Below are 19,214 nucleotides of genomic sequence, written 5' to 3'. Positions count from 1 at the left end.
GCCACTATTGAGACCAACGACATAAAGGCCAAAAATGCAGTAATAACCACGACAGAATAAGACACAAAATCGCCTGAATATGAACTAAACTATTCGGAATAAGTCATAAAGGATATTGGAATAAGGCCCATATGGAAAAAATAACCCCAAAAACCGTGGAAAACATCTGTCTTCCATCTATTGTTTTGGTGTCGACGTTTGGGCACTCTATAGTTTGACGTTGATTGTTCTTTTTTATTTCTGTGATTAGTTACATTGTAATTTACACGTACGAAACTTCTAAATGCTGAGGGCGGATATGAATTTACCTGTTATTGGTATTATTTAAAATAAATTAAATCGGTGCTTTTCAGCCATTACAATTTCCATCCGCACTTTTTTATTTCGGAAAATTTCCATCCGCACGATCCACGAAACAAGCTCAGTAAGTTTGCAACCTTCAGTTTTATTTGTGAAATAACAATGAAACGGTTTGTGTATTAAAACCGTGGGCCTAAGCCTTGACCGATATAAAATAAATAGCTTAATCTGCAATGAACCACTATACGAGACTATATTACTGAAGCCTACCCGTAACGCATAAGTGGGCGCACAAGCTTATTTGATTACTGTATTACACATAATAAATAATAATACCATGCACCATTTTTATTCGCACATTCATCCGCACGACGTTTGTCATCCGCATTACAATTTTTTCATCCGCACAAGTGCGTACCATTTCGCGGGTTAAAAAACACTGACTTAAATCGTTTAAATTCTACTATTTATACCACCTATTGCCTACCCAGAGCTTTGTAACAGTCCCATGGGGTTTGGTAACTATTGCTGTAATCCCAGGGCAGCTGTTGTTGATTGAAAGCAGTTCACCAGACCAACTAGGATGCCAACTGCTGTCACCTGTGTTTTAGTTAACTTACGGTTCTATAGCAATGTGGCTAGCCTTCGTACTTTCTTCATAGCTGAAAAAGATAAAAGTTATTCTTTTTTTGTAGATAGAAGTTATACTTTTTTGTTGTTGATCACCAAACGAATGTAAACATTAGGCCTCGTGGAAGAACAGAAGATTTGGTTTCAATGAGTGTTAAATATTGTAAGTAAATTCTATAATAAAACTTCTTATGTACGCCTATCCTATTTATATCTGTTGAAGTTAAAACTGTCGAGAATAAGGAATTACAATTTAGTCCGTATTTCCTCGCTTAAACTAAAGCTCTTATATAGTTATATTTCAATTCTGTATTGTTTTTTCTCACATATATCGTGTCGTGTTTTTTCATTCTAAATTCGCCGTATTTAAAAAGTTGCCAAATAAATGATAGGGTGATTAAATGCTAAATTTTTTTCTTTAATCAGGCTTTTCAATTCTCCGGAGTTTGCTGTTTGTAGGGGTTTGTACAGCTATTGTTAGCGAAGATGGGATTTTCTCGCCACAATCTCGTTTGATTCACCAGCTTCTGGGTAATCGGAACACTCCTGTAAAAGTACGTTTGGGCGATTTTTTGCCTATTATACCGATTTGGAGGAAATAAGTCTGAACGGCCCATGTTTGTGTGTATAAACAAAGAGCATACCTAATTTCCAATTACAAAATTATTATCATGATAAACCTCTTGTAGTTGGTTTCGACACGCCTATCATCCCAAAACTGTTATTTTACATACTAACTCTTTCACCTTTTGCTCAACAATTTTAATCTATTTATTCGTTTTGAAGCTAATGGTCAATTTTGTTTTATTTAAAAAAATAACTACAGCAACTTGTACTATCATATGTACAACTCACAACTGTAGATACACTCTAAAAAAAAATTGGTTGGAGCCCTACCAATTTCGATTGGTTTAGGCCTATTGTTTAGCTTTTCCAACATTATTTGTCATTGTTACCAACGTGACTGGTGAAAAAGCACATTGATGTCATTTGCCATTGTCTTTGTTCTAATAAACAAAACATAAACTGTGTAAAATGCAACCAAGCTTAAATAAAAATTATAGGAATACTCTCATTGTGACATAACACAAAAGAAAACCGTTTTCGCAGACGCGTAGTACATATTGACGTACCTATTGCTATATATATATTATGCAATTTATTCAGGTAAGAAATATCGCTTAGGTAACTTTTGAAGAAACGTACTAGCGATGTATGATTACTATGAGCTCTGCTATGCAGAAAGCCAAGCATAGGCTACACCCGTGGGTGCTATTTGAAAACAAGAACACTTCAATCCTGTATTAAACAGTTAAACTGTCGTGTCCACTACAAATATACTGGGTAATGTATTTCAAGAGACATTTATTCCCGCCCAAAGAGATTAAACTTGCAAAAAAAAGACGTCGGATTTTTTTATGTAAGTATTAAGTTTTCCTCATATTTATGTATAATTTGTATCTTAAGTAAAATAAATGAAGCCTATATTACAATGTAAAGCAGTATTAAAAGCTTAATTAGATAAATTTGTGAATTAGATAACTTTGTTATATGTTTTTTAATAATCGCACCCCAAAAAATAATTATTCCTACGTCATTATGTATCATTTGCAATGAGCCAATCAAACGTTAGCATGTCGTGCGTTCTTTTGCGATTACCAGTGAAGGAGCTCGCAGCATGGCTGACTCTTTTGTGTCAAACAAATTACAGAATTGGGGTTTAAGTCAATACATCGAAAAGTTTGAAGGTAAACAATAAAATATTTTTTCATTTTAAACTTTTGACTAACAAGTACGGTGCTCAACCTTTGTATTGCTGCCGACCGGTCAACTTAAAAATTTTACTGTTCACAGTTCAGGAGGAAAGGTCTAATTGTTTATTTTTTAGTTAATAATTTAGAATTAAATTAAATACCTTCAGAACCAAACACAGTTATAATAAAAGCAACTACATTTCGATTTTACTACAGGTTTAAATATTTTTTCAAGAGGTCATTCCTATAAAACTTTAAGCCTGTAGTAAAATCAAATTGTAAAAAATTCGGCCCTGTTTTAGGATTCTACCACTTTTTTTTTTATTTTTAGTAACAAAACAAGTTGTCAAAATTGAAATTGGAAGAATAAATATAAAAATAATTCTTGACCCTCCCAAATACTAAGAAGCTCCTTAACCGAAATAATGTTGGCAATATAAACCTAGCGAAATGTGGAAGGATTTTAGACCAGCAACGATCACCTGAGGTTTGCTATCCTACCACCCGGTTTGAAAAGTATGGCAGATTTTGACAAAATCTCGGGGTACAAGGCCAAAAAATTTCGGGTGACCGGGTGCAACAAAGGTAAAAAAAGTGCACCTCACTGACCTGGTGATGTTTACATATTTGGGGTGCAGTTTTTAGAGGTTAAAAAAAACTCGTAAGTGCACTTGCCATACTTTCAACAGTGGCCTTTCACAACGCAACCTTTTTAAAAAAAAGTCTGTGCAATTTAATAATTCGGATGTGCCACAGAATGCAGACTAGCTGATAGGATAGTTCTGCATAAATGGATTCTTCTATAGGTTATTTAAATAATCATTCCTAAAAGCAAAGGGCTTACTGTTGATGTGTATGTGTCATTATCAACATTGCTAAAATTTTGATAATTTTGATATAACAGAACAATGTATAACAGAAGAATCATTTCTATTGCTATCAATGAGTGACGTTAAGGAACTTATACCGAAAGTGGGACATAGAGTAATCTTTCTTAAGGAAATGGCTGCCATCAAAGAGGTGGGCCACTAAATTATTTTTTTTACTGACTTTTAGCTGAGCTTGATAGTCATATGTGAGCTTTCTTCATTATAGATGTTTTATTAAGCCATAAAAATTAAAAAAACAGTACACGTTTTTATTTCTCTTAGATCATTTTGTGATGCCTGATCTGCCATTTCAAAATAATATCTTTTTTATTTTTTTAGAGAAAAATATAATTTTTATTTTACTATATAAGTATATTTACTATGGATAAGAAATGTTTATGTTTTAAATGCCATGAATCAGTTAATTTGTTTCGTCTTGGTCGACATTTTCGTGAAGAGCATTCACTTGTGGATGGATTTCATGTACTGGTATGTTTTCAAGAAAACTGCTCTCGGTCATTTTCCAGATATAGCTCATTACGTAAGCACATTGTAAACTCGCATTTTAAAACGAAAACTGTTCAAGAAGTTGTCCCAAATCAATCACCTGCTACCTCTGGAGCAAACACTCTTTGTGGTATACTTTCTGATTGGATAACTGCGTTACCAGATAAAGACCTATTTGATTGGTCTAACAATGCTCAAGAAATATCAATCTCCAATAGTGATGATGATATGTCTCACATTTCTAATAGTTTTACTTTATTGTTGAGCTGTGGAATGCCACTCTTTTTAAACTGCATTGGTTTTCTTACGATATTGAGTATACTGGTTTACAAGAGGTTATAAGATTTGATGATTTAAAAGATTATAATCCATACACACTCAAACACAACTATTGTGGTCAAAAGTTTATTGTTTTTCGCCATAAACCATGGTATTAGACTGTTTTCTGACTTTATTTGATATATAATCCTGAAAACTTACTGTTATAGATTCATTTTTTGTTTGGTGCAAGTTATTTCTACTCACAATGCTACCTAAGAGTAAAACAAGTTTTACATTTAAGTGTTTTATGTTTTGTGATTGTTGAATTGTGTAAAAGCTAAATGTGTGTTGTTGTTAATGTTTTTGGTGTATCAATATTTGTTCAGGCCTTTTTTAACTTTTAGGTTTCTATTGAAAATGATCTGGCTTATGATGTTTCATCTAATTCAAGTATGACAGATTCAACAGCTGGCCAAGTTAGTACACAATAAATTAAATTTATATTTTTTTGGTCTAAAATTTCTATACTTTTTCCAGAGCTCTGAAGCAGCAACACCCCCACGAAAAAAATTTCTTGCTTCAGTGAATTATGTGAGAAGTTTAACATGTTTTTGAGTTTTTTTTTAATTAAGATATCTAGTAGTAAATATATATGTGACATTGTTTACTAGCAACACATTTAAAAGAACTTAGGCTGCAAGTGTTATTTGTACACATCTATGTCATGCAGTGACGAAATTCAATTAAAACCATTTGCTATTTGTATGAGCATGTGCTCTTTAATGCATTGCATCCATATTTGTATAGGTAAAATTACCCAACAAGCTAAATACGTTTTAAAGAGGTAAAGTTGGTATTTTAAAATAGTCATATTTTCAGGACATTGAAGAAATACTACTGAAAAATCCATATGGTATTGGAATTATAAAGGAATATGAAATGCAGCCGTTTTTGTCGACAACAAGCCGTTGTCAATTGGTGCAAGTACTGGTTAACAGCCTAATGGAAAAATGTGGAACTCAGTAAGTTCATTTTTACGGGAAACAGATGGTTTTTATGCTAAAAGTACTTTATTATTCAGCCCTTCTTCACACCAAAAGGAAACTTTAGCAAAAGAAATAGTTATGCAACTTCCGAAGATGCACTGTGGTTCGCCTCCTGGCTATGTAAGATTAAACTATTAAAATGTTTGTTTATGTAATATTGCAACTTAACACCTTCATTTTTATTTACAGCAACACCTATTTCAACCAGCTTGCGATGGCTTACCAGCGTCAGGTTTTCTTCAGGAAAGAATTTTGAATGTTCAGCGTCATATCTCAAAACAAAAAAAAAAGTTAAAGGATGTGCCAACATTTTCAGGTTTGTAATATTAATTAAATGAAATTTTGTTTTCGACAACTATTATTTTCTTGATTTTAATTGTTTTACAGAAGCTAAAATTGAGAATAACGAAGTGGTTGAAGGTATGATAAAGTGGGTAAAGGCAAATGACACTCCATTTTCCAAAGTGCAAGAGTATATGCAAAAAACATTTGATGCAAGGCGACAATGGATCATTGGAGTTGGAGGTCCAATGATTGTGGAATTACTCTCTCGCTTTCCTCGCTTTAATGACCAATGTGGCTATACATGGGTACAAGTTTGAATTATAATTAACTGTAAATAAGATAGAACTGTTAAATTTTCAAGTGAATATTTTTTTATTTTTGGTACTTTATTTTACAAAAGATATACTTATATATGTACTACACAGTTTGTGTTTTTGTTTGGTTAGGTAAATCAAGATTTTTCGAGGATTTTTAAAACTGTTGACATTGATTTTGAAGAAAAAATTTTTAATGTTGCTGCTAAAATACTTAAAGTTATTAAACTTCAATCGAGAGACAAGTTGGCAATTCAGCTAATAAAGGAAGTGGAAAATAAAAATCTATTTGAAAATGAGCAAAGTAATAAAGGTATACATGTAACTATATGTATTGTGCGATTTAAAACAGGGAGTCGAGCCGGAACTTTATGAACCGGTTTTGAAATAACGATTGTCGAACCGGAGCTGAACAGGATTCCGAACAAATCCGTGAACCCAAACCGAACCTGAACCGAAAGAGTCAAACGGTTCGACTCCCTGATTTAAAATGTCACAAAAGCAACAATTTAAAAAGGAAATTGTTTTTTTAGATGCCTTGATAAATGCTGCACTCTATTTACTGCCTAATATATTGCCAACACACACCAGTAAGCAACTTTCAAATGGGACTGTGTGGAAACCCACCTTATCTGAGTGTAGGAGTGATTTCATAGACTTACAGCCGGTAAGAAATGGTTCCAAACCGATAACTGCTTTTGCAACCGACAAAAAGAACCTAAACATTGGTAATCAAACCTTTTTAGATTTTTTTCCACGGATTAATTACATTTTTGTTACATAAAATAAAAGCCAAAATATGCCATATATTTGTTTAATCTATATTTTAAACACTATTTTTAGTGTTCAGATAAGCTAAATTACCTGCAGATACCTATAAAATAGTGTGGTCATCCTATCTTTACAATACAGTTGCTTATTTAACAATTGGAAGAGTATAACAATGCAGTTGATTGACTTCCGCAAATAGAATGCTTGCTCAAACAGCAGTAATTAAAAAATGCTTACATTTGGCATTAACAGTGAATGACAAAAAGTTTAAAAATGTTAAAACAAGTTTCGCATTAAGTTAGTTACCAGTTATATTTTATTTAAAGATCGGCACACCAATAGAAGAGTACAAGAAGAAGAAAGAAGCTTCCGTATCCAATGTTATGCTAACTTGGCAGCCACAAGTTCTAGTTCTGGGTGATAGTATCCTGAACCCTCACCAGGTTTTTACACTAGTCAATCAAACAGTGTATGAACTGAAAAGCATCCATGAGGCAGTGGAAATTTGCTTCAAATGTTTTTTTGTGTTTAATATGCAGTACCCTAAAACAGCCCAACTTGCATGGTATTTTGTTCAAAAATATATTTTTGGCATTGATAGTTTTCACGATTCTGCAATCAAGAAAACGAAGTATAACGAAATTATTGGGCAATTAACTAACATTTAACTGCATATGATTGAGTAATCTACTGTATTCCCAAATGACATATGATGTTGTATTCGTTCTTTTTCTTTTGTATACAACTTTTAACGCTTTATTGGGTATTTTAACCTCTAACTGCTTTGTGCGCACCATTTTTATGTTGCGACCTTCTGAAATAAATGTTTGTTTTACCCAAGAAAATGTGCATTTATGTCAAGATAGGCGGTTAAACCAACCAGTGTGTTTGTAATAACAAAACAATAATATTGTGTAGTAGAACCAAAATTATTGGTTAATATTGCCTATATAATTGGATCAGGTCAAAAGTGTGTTTGTAATAAGTAAACAATAATATTGTTTAGTGTAACCAAAATTATTGGTTAATATTGCCTATAATATTGGACTGCAGCATAACCAACTCAATTTGGTTAATACAAACAAATGCTACCAAAATTTTTGGATGGACACAGATTGGTCCTAGGAATTGGTTGCTGTGGTCAAAATTTTGTTAGTTCCAACCAATTTTTTTTTAGAGTGTACACGGGCGACTGAATACAGTTAATGTTAGTCTTAATGAAAGCTCTTCGAATCTCTATACATTTATTTTCAACCTCAGTCTAAAATTTGATGAAAAATGTCTAATATTTGATCATTATTCCGTAACGTTTTCCTCGATCGACGTGTTTTAATATATTAAATGGATTTTCCCTTTCGCGTATAAAACTTCCAACCAATTCCTTGGTCTGGCGCGTTGATATCCCACGTTTATAATGTCTGGCGTAGGAAATTACTCTTCTCAAGAGGCAAATAAGCCTGTTTTTATAAAAAGAATTATTGTCCCAAACAAAATGCTTAATCGCAAATACATCATGAGGTGAGAATTTTTTGTGATATTGAAATTAATATGGCTAATTAGAACTTAAAAGTAACGATAACACTGCATGGTCTACATAACATATAAGTCATGCTGGTAATAAAAAAGACTTACTCCAAATAATGTTTGGATGTTGATTCCAAAATTGACCTCAGATTTTTTCTATCATGTAATTTTTATTGACTAAACACCATTCATTGTTTTTATGATAAAGGGAAATAGTTACAGCATAGCATTGAGTTGCCCACCATCTTACATCTATTTTGCAGAAATGCGATAGAAATAAATTAAGATAATACTGGGTTTTAAGATAATACTGGGGCTAATTCCAAAAAATGCTATCAGTTTATGTCTATCACCTTGCTTTTAGCTTCAATCGAACTGTCTTTGATCCCCCAATTTTATACATTGGCCTACCAACATTTGGCTAAGACAGATGTCTGTTAATAAAAGGGGTTAACATATAAAATAGTATTGATGTTTTTATGTCTATAGAATATTTTAGCGCTAAAGCAAAGCATATAGTAGGCAAGAGTAATGGCGCTAGAGAAAATAATTTACCCCGGAGCAAAAAACATCTGGATTTAAGTGTTGAAAAAAAGTTTGCTTCCTTTTATAGACAATACCAAAGCCAGAAAATAGTGGTCCAACGGTGGTTGGAATCGGTATGACCCTCCAGCAAATTATCAACGTGGTTAGTATAAGTTTAGTTCTTTTTTCTGCACCTATAATTATTACAGCTAACAAATTTATTTCGCCAACTTTATTCAGGACGCAAAATCAGAACAATTGACAACATCGCTCTATATGACGTACACTTGGCATGACGACAGATTAACCTGGACTCCGGAACAATTCGACGGCATAAAATTGACAAGAATAGCAGTTGATCGCATATGGAATCCAAATGTTATTTTGGAGAATAGGTTGAGTTAACTTATTATATTATGGTGTTTGTAGAAGTTACAGTATATCATACCGGTGATTTTATTTATCTCAACAAATATATATCTTGTATAAAAATATTTCTATGTCCCAGTCTAACACATGAAATGAGCGAATCTCTTCGCGTAAATGCTCTGGTCAAGTTCAATGGTGATGTTGAATGGCTCCCTCCAGCAATATATCGCAGCTCCTGCGCTATTGACGTAAGAAAAAACATGAAAAGACATATAGACACGATCCACAATCTATTAGCTTTAATATTTTACAATATTGGCATATATCAAATCATAAAATATGGCCTTTTTCGTAAGGTGACTTTTGGGGTCATTAAATTAACTAAAAAGTTTAATTTGATGTCATCTCCGCAGTTTCTTAGACTCTCTCAGTGACATGACTTTCAAAAGTTTTGTAACAGTTGCAAACATACACCCAAGGCAAAAGAATGATTTCTATTCAATTGTACTAGTTGTTTATTAATGTTTTCAGCATATTGTACGAAATCATTCAAGCGACACAGTCATTAATTACCCCTTTATTTGAAAACATATATATTTCCACTTATTGTAGTTAGCTTGTTTGAACAATATATAAGTTAGCTTGTTTGAACATATATCGACAGTTCATATAACTTGTGGTAAAAGGAATTTGTTAATAGTTTATATCTTTAAAATTGTTTACTTCAATAACATTGTAAAGTTTGGGAACGACACACTGAAAGCAACCCTGGCAACAATAGAATGACCTGAAACGCCATGACATTAGGACTACCTAATATAACCAAATGCGCATTAATATAACCAAAATCTACCGGAGCAAGGCAGTTTTTTCAAAGACGTCAGCGGGGACGGGGGTTATAAAGTGGAGAAAGCCCACAGAAGAGGGACACCACTCATGAAAGCTTGAGAACCACTTATTTAGGTATAGACTGTTAAAGGTAGAAAAAGTAAAACACCTGTAAAAGCGCCTAAAGAAAAACAAAAAAAAAACATTTCCTTTTCTATTAAACTATTATAGTGTCAAATTTATTTCAAACAAGACAATTTACAGAAAAATCGAAATATAGGTTTTCCAATAAAAGTTGCTTTATTTATTGTTGTAGTATTGTTCCACTTGTGTGATTTCGTACAATATGCTGAAAGCATTAGATGAAAAACAACTATAGTACTATTAAATAAACAACGAATTTCTGTGTGACTTTAAATGCACACACCTAATTCGTATTTGTTTAGAACTGATTTGATTCTTATTGGAAGGTATATCATAAAGAAATACTTTTAATTACGATTTTAATCAGTAACCTTACGCGAAAAGAACATATCTCCAGACATTTAGGCCAAATAAATAGGCTATTTCCCAACAAAAAATGGTTTGCAATTTACTATCATAAAATCTAAAACCACAGATTACATGTCCTGATGAATTGATTTGAAATTACAGTGGCGACCATTAAAAAAATACCAGCTTTCCTAAGACAAGATGAGATGAAATTTAATATATAAATTCAAATGACACCAATCAATTAAAAAAAACTGTATATGAATTATTATTAATCTATCACTTTTTATAAATAATTGTGATGTTTTGTTAGATATCGTTGTTTCCGTTCGACTGGCAAAACTGTTCCATGGTGTTTCGATCTGCGAGCTATGACCAGTCGCAGTTTATCTTCAATTTTTCCTACGGAAATGAAGTTTATGTGGATGAAAACGGTAATTTCGTTAGAATATTTAGTTTAGTTAGTTCATTAGTTTGAAATGATTCACTTAAATATTTTGCGTAAAATGATTTGACTTGGACTTTGGTCATTGTCTAAATACCTTGGGATGAAATTAAGTGTTTTTATTAAGTGTGTTATATATTTTTTAAATAAAATTGGGTTATTTATCTCATTATTTACGTAAAACAACTCGATTGTTATGTGTTGCATTTTTGTTAGTTTTAAGTTGAGATTTTGCTCATAAACAGATGAGTTTAACAATTTTAATTGTTTAAAGTTTTATTTTTGTTGTCTCGATCGGAATTGAATGACTTAACTGAATAATTGTCTTGGGTAATTGATAACTTACTCTGGGACTTGACTGGGACTCAAATAATTTTAAAAAGACTTGTTTGCAACACTGTGTATTATTAGCAGGTAATTAATTGGTAGTGGATTATTTACCTTTTACAAACTCCATAAATGAGTACTTTAACGCATATAGTTATGTGCAAGGAATTTAATATTAAGAAAGAATGCAAACAACAAGATTGTAATCCCTTGCATCTATTTCCAGTATTTGTACCAAACGGCGAGTGGGATCTCTTGCAAAAACCTATTACGTTAAGTGCGCATGACGACGGAAAGTTTCAGCGAGCCAGATTCAGTTTTGTAATAAAACGCCGGCCACAGTTTTATGTACTTAACTTGATTTTGCCTTGCGTTATGCTCTCCATATTGTCATGTTTTGTCTTCTACATGCCACTGGTCGCAGGTAAGATTGTTTGTTGGACTACCGGCGTTGTCACGCCGATGTAATGTAGTTGTTGCAATATGTGAATAAGCGCTAGAAATTGCTAATCCATCTGAATTTCCGTGGTTAAACAAAATTAAACTGCCTAAATTTGCTAGCCTCGTGCTAGCCCATAATGAAATATGATTGTGCCATTTAACATGTAACCTAAATTAATGTTACAGATAACGTCAGAGAATATGAAATGCCACAAATATTTTTTTTAAATGCAATAACATTTTCTTTTTGCACTAAACACTGTGAAAATTTGTTTGACCAATAGCACGCTGCAGTTGGCTAAGCAGTCTAGGAGAACGTTACTCTTTTTCCTTCAGAATATTTCAAACCGACTTTACGCACGGTTAAATTGCTTCTACTCTCTTGTGCTGTGCGAACAATCCGGCTTACTAAGCCAAATAAATTAAAGGATGAATACGTAGATATATCTAAATACAATTTGTTTGCGAGTTTTCCTTCGTTAATCCCCATTTTTTAGTATTTGCAGGCCGACTTGCACAACTTGATTATTCTATAGTTGTTTAGTTCAGGGTGGTCCAAGGTTGACTGAATCGCGGGCTACAATATTTCTTGCATATGCTTTGCGGGCCATATAAAGTGGGCTACATGCGTACTAGGAGCGGATCAACGTTTTTCGTTTGGTCGGGGCATGAAATTTTTTAAAGATGACGTCACAAAGTAACATCGAAAGACATATAAGCTCCAGAAACTTGCTTTTATCGTCTAACTTGTGCGCAAATAAATCGAATGTTATGAGACTGGGGAAAATGGTGTGAGCGAAGCGCGAAAAATTGCGTATTTGACAAAATTTTTAATTTAAAAGACTGCGTTTTAAAGCGTAGAATGTTTGCGTAAGAGAGATGTTGCGTACTACACAATCGATAAATTACAACGGCGTTATAATTTTGCGCAAAAATTATTAACCAGATCAATATGGCTGAAATTGCATCTTGGAAAGGGTCATGGCGTTTAGCCTAAAGTCACAGTGAAAACCTATAGAACTATACTTATTTTTTCGTACATTTGCTTTAAAACGCAAATATAACTTATAAGTTGGCAAATCAGCCATTTTAGAAGGAAAGTTCCATACAGGACGCATTGCATCTTCTCTAAAACCGCTCTAACATATAATTTTTTTTTATTCGGCGTTCTTACCACACCCTGGGTCCGAATTTGGTGAGCGATAGGAAACTGGTTTATTTCATGGTATAACCGGGAAAATGTGATCATAACCAAACAATTGCAGTATGCTTACTGTTCGTTGGTCCCTTAGATTTCTTTAAATAAACCCCCAAAGGTACGCATTGCAATAATTCAACAGTGCTCCGCGGGCCACGAACAATGATGCCGATTTTTACAATAATACTACTTTGTCGAACGGATTGTTTATTTCCTTAGCGTAGAAAGAATTTAAATTCATATTATGTTATACAGTCCAAAAAAATAGTTACGATAAAAGTTTTCATAAGTTCGGTAATTTTAATACCAACCTTTTTTGTACAAAATCAAAATGCTCTTATTTATTTGTAATCTAAAAAAAACTGGAAAGGTCCAAGTTTCATTCTAATCAAATTTCGAAATGATAAGAGAAATCTAATTGTCCAAGTCCGTTGCAGGATTATTTTTTTCATAGACTTATAGTCAATAAAAATATTTTGTTTGTTTGTTTTACAGGTGAAAAGATTGGCCTGGCAATTTCCTTGTTACTAGGATACACCGTATTTGTCTTTCTAATTGCCCAGGTTATGCCTTCCACCTCTCTAAGGATTCCGATTCTATCGACGTTTTTAATTTTCAACATTTTGACTCTCTTTGCTTCTATGTTTGGCGGGTAATTCAATAGATTAGGTTAAATTAATGAAAAACAGGGTTTCTCACCCCATGGGTCTCAGGCCAAAATTGGGTCGCCATTTGATGTCGTCGGGTCGCCGACTACAGTAGTTCGGACGTGTGGTTAACTGACATTAGTCCTCCGCAAGATAATGTTATTGTCGTTTAAAAGCGAAATTTTATTATTGTTAAAACCGCATTAAACACGATATTGTACAAACACTGCCTAAATTTTGCGTGCGGTTAAACATACTGCTGTTAAGCTTTAACCCGTGACCGTTTAAAAGTGAAAATTGCTATGGACATTTTTAACATTGTTGATATGACGCTTGCTTAAGTCGCGCACTTATTCCTACGTCTCTCTTTCATAGAAAGATAGTATAGTTTTGTATTGAAGAAATCGATTTTTTTTCTCTCTTTTAAGGATGTCGCGATGTCTCTCGCGTAGGAGGGCGCTCGTTGCTTCGTCTCTGTTTTGCAACTAGCGTTCGGTGTCGGGCGGACAAACTAAGCTATTTTTAGATAAGTTAAAAAAAATTAACTAAAATATAGCCTACCTAAAGTTATAGCATGACCTGTTTACCAAACCATTGGACACGAACTTGTTAAGTGATAGGACATAGGTTTATTTAAAAGTGTAACACGCAACATTTAAATTATAACCGAACCATTTAAACACATTTGTCTTTTGGTGCTATCTTCCTTTGATTAAACCTCTATCGCAGACCTAGACAAACTACCACCCACCAAGCAATTTTACCTGACCCGATGCACATTTTCTATACAACCGTTTTAAAGTAAAGTAACACGTTTTTATCTCAATTTTAGAATAAGTTATTCAACAAATTACACTTGTTAGGCAACCTGATATTTCCCTACTTTCACCTGTCTGTCAAAACAAATGCTTTTTTAAGATTGGCACTTTATAATATTTGTATCTCATATCGTATTTTTGACCCGACCATGCGACCCACACCTGCTCTAACGGTACGTATTCACAACAAGTTACTAAACATACTCCACGGGCAACAAACCATCATTTTTGGCGTAGGATTAAACCTCCCTGCTTTAGATAGTCCTATTAGAACCCTACTTGGTAGTTGGTTTTTAGCATTGGCATACTTTGTTGTTTGTAGAACTTTGGTCTACAATTTTCACTTCCGTTCGATGAGAACGCACAAGATGCCAAAACAACTTAAGCGTTTCGTTTTCGAAGTCATCGGACCTTGTGTCGGACTGCGAAAGCCAGATATCAAGTGGGCAGCCACCTCTGCTAGAAATCGGACCGATGTTGGTTAGTGTAGCGATATTATTAAATGAGTCGGATATGGCCCGCATAGCGTAAAAAGATAATTAATTGTTTTGTTTTAAATGGGTGCAGTGTTCTCCCAGACAGTTCTCCCAAATTAGGGATCGCACAACTGGGCTATCGCTAGTAACGACATATGTATTTAACAAAAAGCATTTTATCTATAATTGTAATTTTTCGTAGTTCAGATATTCATGAGAAAATTGATGCAAATCCGTCAAAAAACATATTACCCGAAACCAGCCAACGCGAAAAGTGTCGTTTAACTCTGTAAGGTGTAGCAGGAGTGACTTAATTAAAAAATTATAAAAAATTAGGTAACCCTGCTCAGGGGAGAATGCAAGATTTTTGTTTTTTGGGGGCATGATATTTGTTATGGATGATGTTACAAAGTTACGTCATAACGTGACGTTATAAAACAATTAATTTTAAAAAAACACCTGTTGTTCTTGAGCGAACTCGTCAACAAATTACAGGCGTTTATTTTAAAGTGGAAATACTTTAAATTTAAAAAGGTACATGACGCATTCCTCGCGAAGCGAGAATTTTTTTTGTATTTATATAGTAAAAACAACCTGATGTCCCTCTGTACCCGGCCCTGGCCCTGCTAATGTTCGCAACTGCTTATTGACATACATAGAGAAAGAAACTATATAGGCTAAGCTTTATGGGACCCGGAAGCTTATATGCGCATACGATTATAGAACAACGTGTATTTATTGATACAAACCGTCCACGTCAAGTCATTTGCAAAACATAACAAGTCACGTCCAAATCATCGGTTGAAGTAAAGTCCAAGTCTAAACATTACTTGAAGTGAATTTCAGTGAAGTAATTGACATAAAATGAACCGTTAAACTATTAAATTGGGTAAACTCGTCCGATTTTAAGCAATAGGCTTACCTCAAACAAAAAATAACGACAAAACGCAACACGTATAGCAAGCAAAATGTTTCACGTACAAAATTTACATTAATAGCCCAATTTTATTAAAAAATGTTTGATAAAAACACGTTAACCCAAGTAATTTGACTTGATGACTTAGGTCAAGTCATTTGTTCAAATGTCTTAGGCAAAGTCAAGCCATTTGAAAACAGTGACTGAATAATGGTGTATTTTGTTCGTGCCTTAGTAAATCTTTGTTACTATTTTTTACTGATTTGTGAAACTACTGACTAACGTTGAAAAAAAAATTAGATTTGAATATTGCTTAAAATAACTGCATTTTCGTCTAATTTGACAAAGTTTGCACTTTGCAAAGTTTATGGCCTTAAGGGTTAATAAATTTCCTTAAAACGGACACCAACATAATAAAAAACGTGGGAGCATCTTGCCATAAATCCGGTTTAATATTGGTTTACTTAATAACTGAGTCGTAAAAGTTGAGTCCCGCATAACAACTACTTTTTGCACTGTTTTTTTCAATGTTGTTTAATATATTTATTCGTTATTTTAGGTAACGGAAAATCAAAACTTTTAGAGAATGCAAAGAACCTCCACAGAGACATCTCCGCATCTCCATCTAACACGATTTTTCATAGTCAGGTGAGGGGTGAGGTGTAAACCAACCGTCATTTTCAACTACATCCCAAATCATTTATGTTTTTTAAACCATAAACCAGTGGTTCTTACCCTGTTGGTATTTACCACCAAAGGGGTAGGGGATGGTTGCACTTGATGCGATAATGCCTTAATCGAAACGGCGCGAAATCAACATGCCGCAAGTTACGATAAGTAGCGCTAAACCAGGGGTGCACAGCCTTTCAGCAAATGACGGCCGCATTAACAGTCTGTATTTTTCTCACGGCCGGCGTTTTGACGTAAATTGCGTTTTGACGTAAATCTATTTGGTATCGCTTATCCACACTGATCTTAGCCAATCTAGATTAGCAAATTGAGGCTGATGTTTGCCTGGCCTATAACCTTGCGTACTTTTAAAACAATTTCGAAGTTGAAATTGTCGCATAAAGTTGAAAAAAGTTTGTAGCAACGTAGGGCGGCCAACACTTATTTTTCAAACACGTACACGACCACAGGTTGTGTACCCTGTGCTAAACTAAACCTATTTTAAAGCAGTGTTTTTTTTAACCGCCGGTCCGCTATTATATTCTGCGGGTCCGCTAAAGAGTTTTCTTTATTTCTGTAGTTGATTGTATATCTTACCAACGTTAACTGCGTAAATGCAAAATATATTTGCTTCAGTTTGAGTATGTTAAGTCCCTTTTGGGGAAGTCCGTTTAGCAAAAAGAAAAACAAATAGTTGATCTAACTCAAAATTAATATCCATTACAAATTACAATGACACAACTTGCACTACTATGTATTCTTGTGGTACATCTTAATGAGTTGTTGCCGTAGTTCTCTCAGTAAACAATCGTGCCCAAATTGTGATTCGCGACTTACTGTAACAATTCATAGTATGAACCGGGGTTGGCAACCTTTTCCATGTCGTTGGTCAAAGTCATTTAATGTTAGGGGAGGGGTATTTCTTTGCCGCCATATCTATTAGTTCTGGTTGGCTGATCGGCAAGTGTTTATTCGACACATCAGCAAATAGACTTGTTTATTCCGTAATTTTGCAATGAAACAGGAGTTCATGTACACAGAATAAAAATAGAACAGTCCACAATTGACAACACTTAACCGCAAGAAATATTCTCTATAAGCATATTATTACTATACCACGTTGTATAGCAGGTGGCGAAAGGTTTGCGTGTAGTTTAGCGTGCAAGGAACTTAGGAATATGCGCTACTGATGGTGGAATTATGAATGTACAAAATCAATCGTCTAGGTTCCCAATAAAGTTAACGATTGTAACTAAGAAGTTTCGCAGCTGGAGTGTCGACGATGCAGGAGTTTGTTTTGCGTCTTAAGGTTCGGTTTTGCTGGACGTTAATTGGCTGTTTCCGATTGAGGCTTTTTGCTACTTATGTTTTAACTATACATTTTGACGACATACGCGTCACTATTTTATGACGTCATTAATCAATAACGTCAGGTGGAAAGTGGTGGAATTCCCTTAAAATTCGCGATCACCCTCTTTTTGGATTCCTTCATATGCTCCCGATTGATTCGTACTTGAAGTGTTATTTTTGTTTTTAAAATACACAATGAATTCGTGTGAAGCGCTATAAATGTATTTGGAAATATACTAAATAGGCAAAACGTGTATTGCATTTAGTCACATGTTATGCACGACGCCGTTAGGCTAACAATATTCCCTCAAAACGTAAACATGCTAGATTTGTGGTTTAAAGGGCCCCCCAAAATTTAATTTTTATAGGCTGATAAGTTATATTAGTCGCGAGAATTTTTTTTCTTATTGAATTTAAGTGATAATAAATCTTTTGACAGGTTGTGTCCAGTAAGAATAGCTAGTATGAGTACTAAACTGAACGTTAGAGTAATTGTTGTATCGGTACCACAAAATTTCACTTTTAGCTATTTTCTACGTTAAACGGAACCGACATTATTTCAAGGAGCATAAAGGGTCCACAAGGTGAAATGTGCTAAATGTATGAACAAGATTTGCGCAAAATGCGATGCGTTTTGGGTAAATTGACGCTGGCCAGTTTGTAAAATAGGTGGCGGGCCGGATGATTTACCGTCGTAGGCCGAAGGTTGTCGCCCCCTGTAAAAACATGGTATGTGTACAATGACTTTTAGTATTCCTTGTCGACTTCAGTGAAGCTATGTGTTGTTACGACATTTTTTGTTATCTTTCAGGCTACTCGATACGGTTTTGGCTCAAGGCGCTTTTCAGCAAAACCTGCTGATACATATCCAGTCCTGGTAAAGAACGCTCCGGTAGAACTGCGGCCTACGTTCAACTTCTTCAACTTTATAACCGGCCGCATCAGAATACAGCGGCATAGTGAAATAGTAAGATCTGCACGTTTGTCTAAACTGGAACCAAACATTTTACGAGAAATTTGATCGATTTTTTCATATGTGTTTTTCTTTTTAGCCGTATCTATATATTTCTACGTTCACCTCAAGTTTAAGTATTAGTTTATCTGCTCAAATCGTAGGTTGAAATATTTTAATCTGACACTGGCAATTTAATTATTTTTTAGATTACTGATGACTGGATTTTCTTTGCTCTTATACTGGACCGCATTTGCTTTTGGATCTACCTTGTAACTATGATTATTGGGTTGCTTGGATTTTATGTCACTATTCTTATCATTGAATATCCTAAATTGCTGTAAATAGTGTAATTTGTGAGAACGCGGTATTCAATATAAAAGTAAATTGGAGATTTAGCCTACATAGATCAGATTATTAAAAGTTTTGTTCATTTCTATATTGGTTTCCATTGTGTTTGTTCCTATATAATAAACTATTAAATCAAATACTGTCTATCA

The 19,214-nt window shown here is 34.1% G+C and overlaps 2 protein-coding genes across 6 annotated transcripts; both read left to right on the top strand.

The window, feature by feature from the left end:
* Nucleotides 1–945: 945 nt before the first annotated feature.
* Nucleotides 946–19,209, top strand: LOC146148475 (acetylcholine receptor subunit beta-like). Its single transcript, XM_083386799.1, has 12 exons — nt 946–1,093; nt 1,357–1,484; nt 8,875–8,949; nt 9,027–9,181; nt 9,295–9,403; nt 10,789–10,909; nt 11,474–11,671; nt 13,382–13,538; nt 14,674–14,831; nt 16,303–16,391; nt 18,574–18,729; nt 18,924–19,209. The coding sequence occupies exons 1-12, from the start codon at nt 1,078–1,080 to the stop codon at nt 19,056–19,058; spliced, it is 1,497 nt and encodes a 498-aa protein (XP_083242925.1). The 5' UTR covers nt 946–1,077; the 3' UTR covers nt 19,059–19,209.
* On the top strand, nt 1,865–7,842 carry LOC146148476 (uncharacterized). Of its 5 annotated transcripts, none has more exons than XM_083387380.1 (11): nt 1,865–2,350; nt 3,589–3,704; nt 4,726–4,797; nt 4,859–4,912; nt 5,201–5,343; nt 5,403–5,487; nt 5,557–5,683; nt 5,755–5,957; nt 6,099–6,279; nt 6,500–6,633; nt 7,064–7,842. In XM_083387380.1, exons 2-11 carry the CDS (start codon nt 3,627–3,629, stop codon nt 7,403–7,405), a joined length of 1,419 nt encoding a protein of 472 aa, XP_083243506.1. In that variant the 5' UTR covers nt 1,865–2,350; nt 3,589–3,626; the 3' UTR covers nt 7,406–7,842. The 5 variants fall into 5 exon arrangements, 3 of the variants coding, with proteins under 3 accessions (XP_083243506.1, XP_083243505.1, XP_083243507.1); XM_083387379.1 differs by having other exon boundaries at nt 1,865–2,678; XR_014494791.1 differs by lacking the exons at nt 6,099–6,279; nt 7,064–7,842 and having other exon boundaries at nt 1,865–2,678; nt 5,755–5,840; nt 5,872–5,957.
* Nucleotides 19,210–19,214: the final 5 nt, after the last annotated feature.

The sequence above is a fragment of the Ascidiella aspersa genome, chromosome 4 (assembly GCF_963924565.1).
Source record: "Ascidiella aspersa chromosome 4, kaAscAspe10.2, whole genome shotgun sequence".
Lineage (NCBI taxonomy): Eukaryota > Metazoa > Chordata > Ascidiacea > Phlebobranchia > Ascidiidae > Ascidiella > Ascidiella aspersa.
This window is presented reverse-complemented; position numbering and strand designations above follow the sequence as displayed.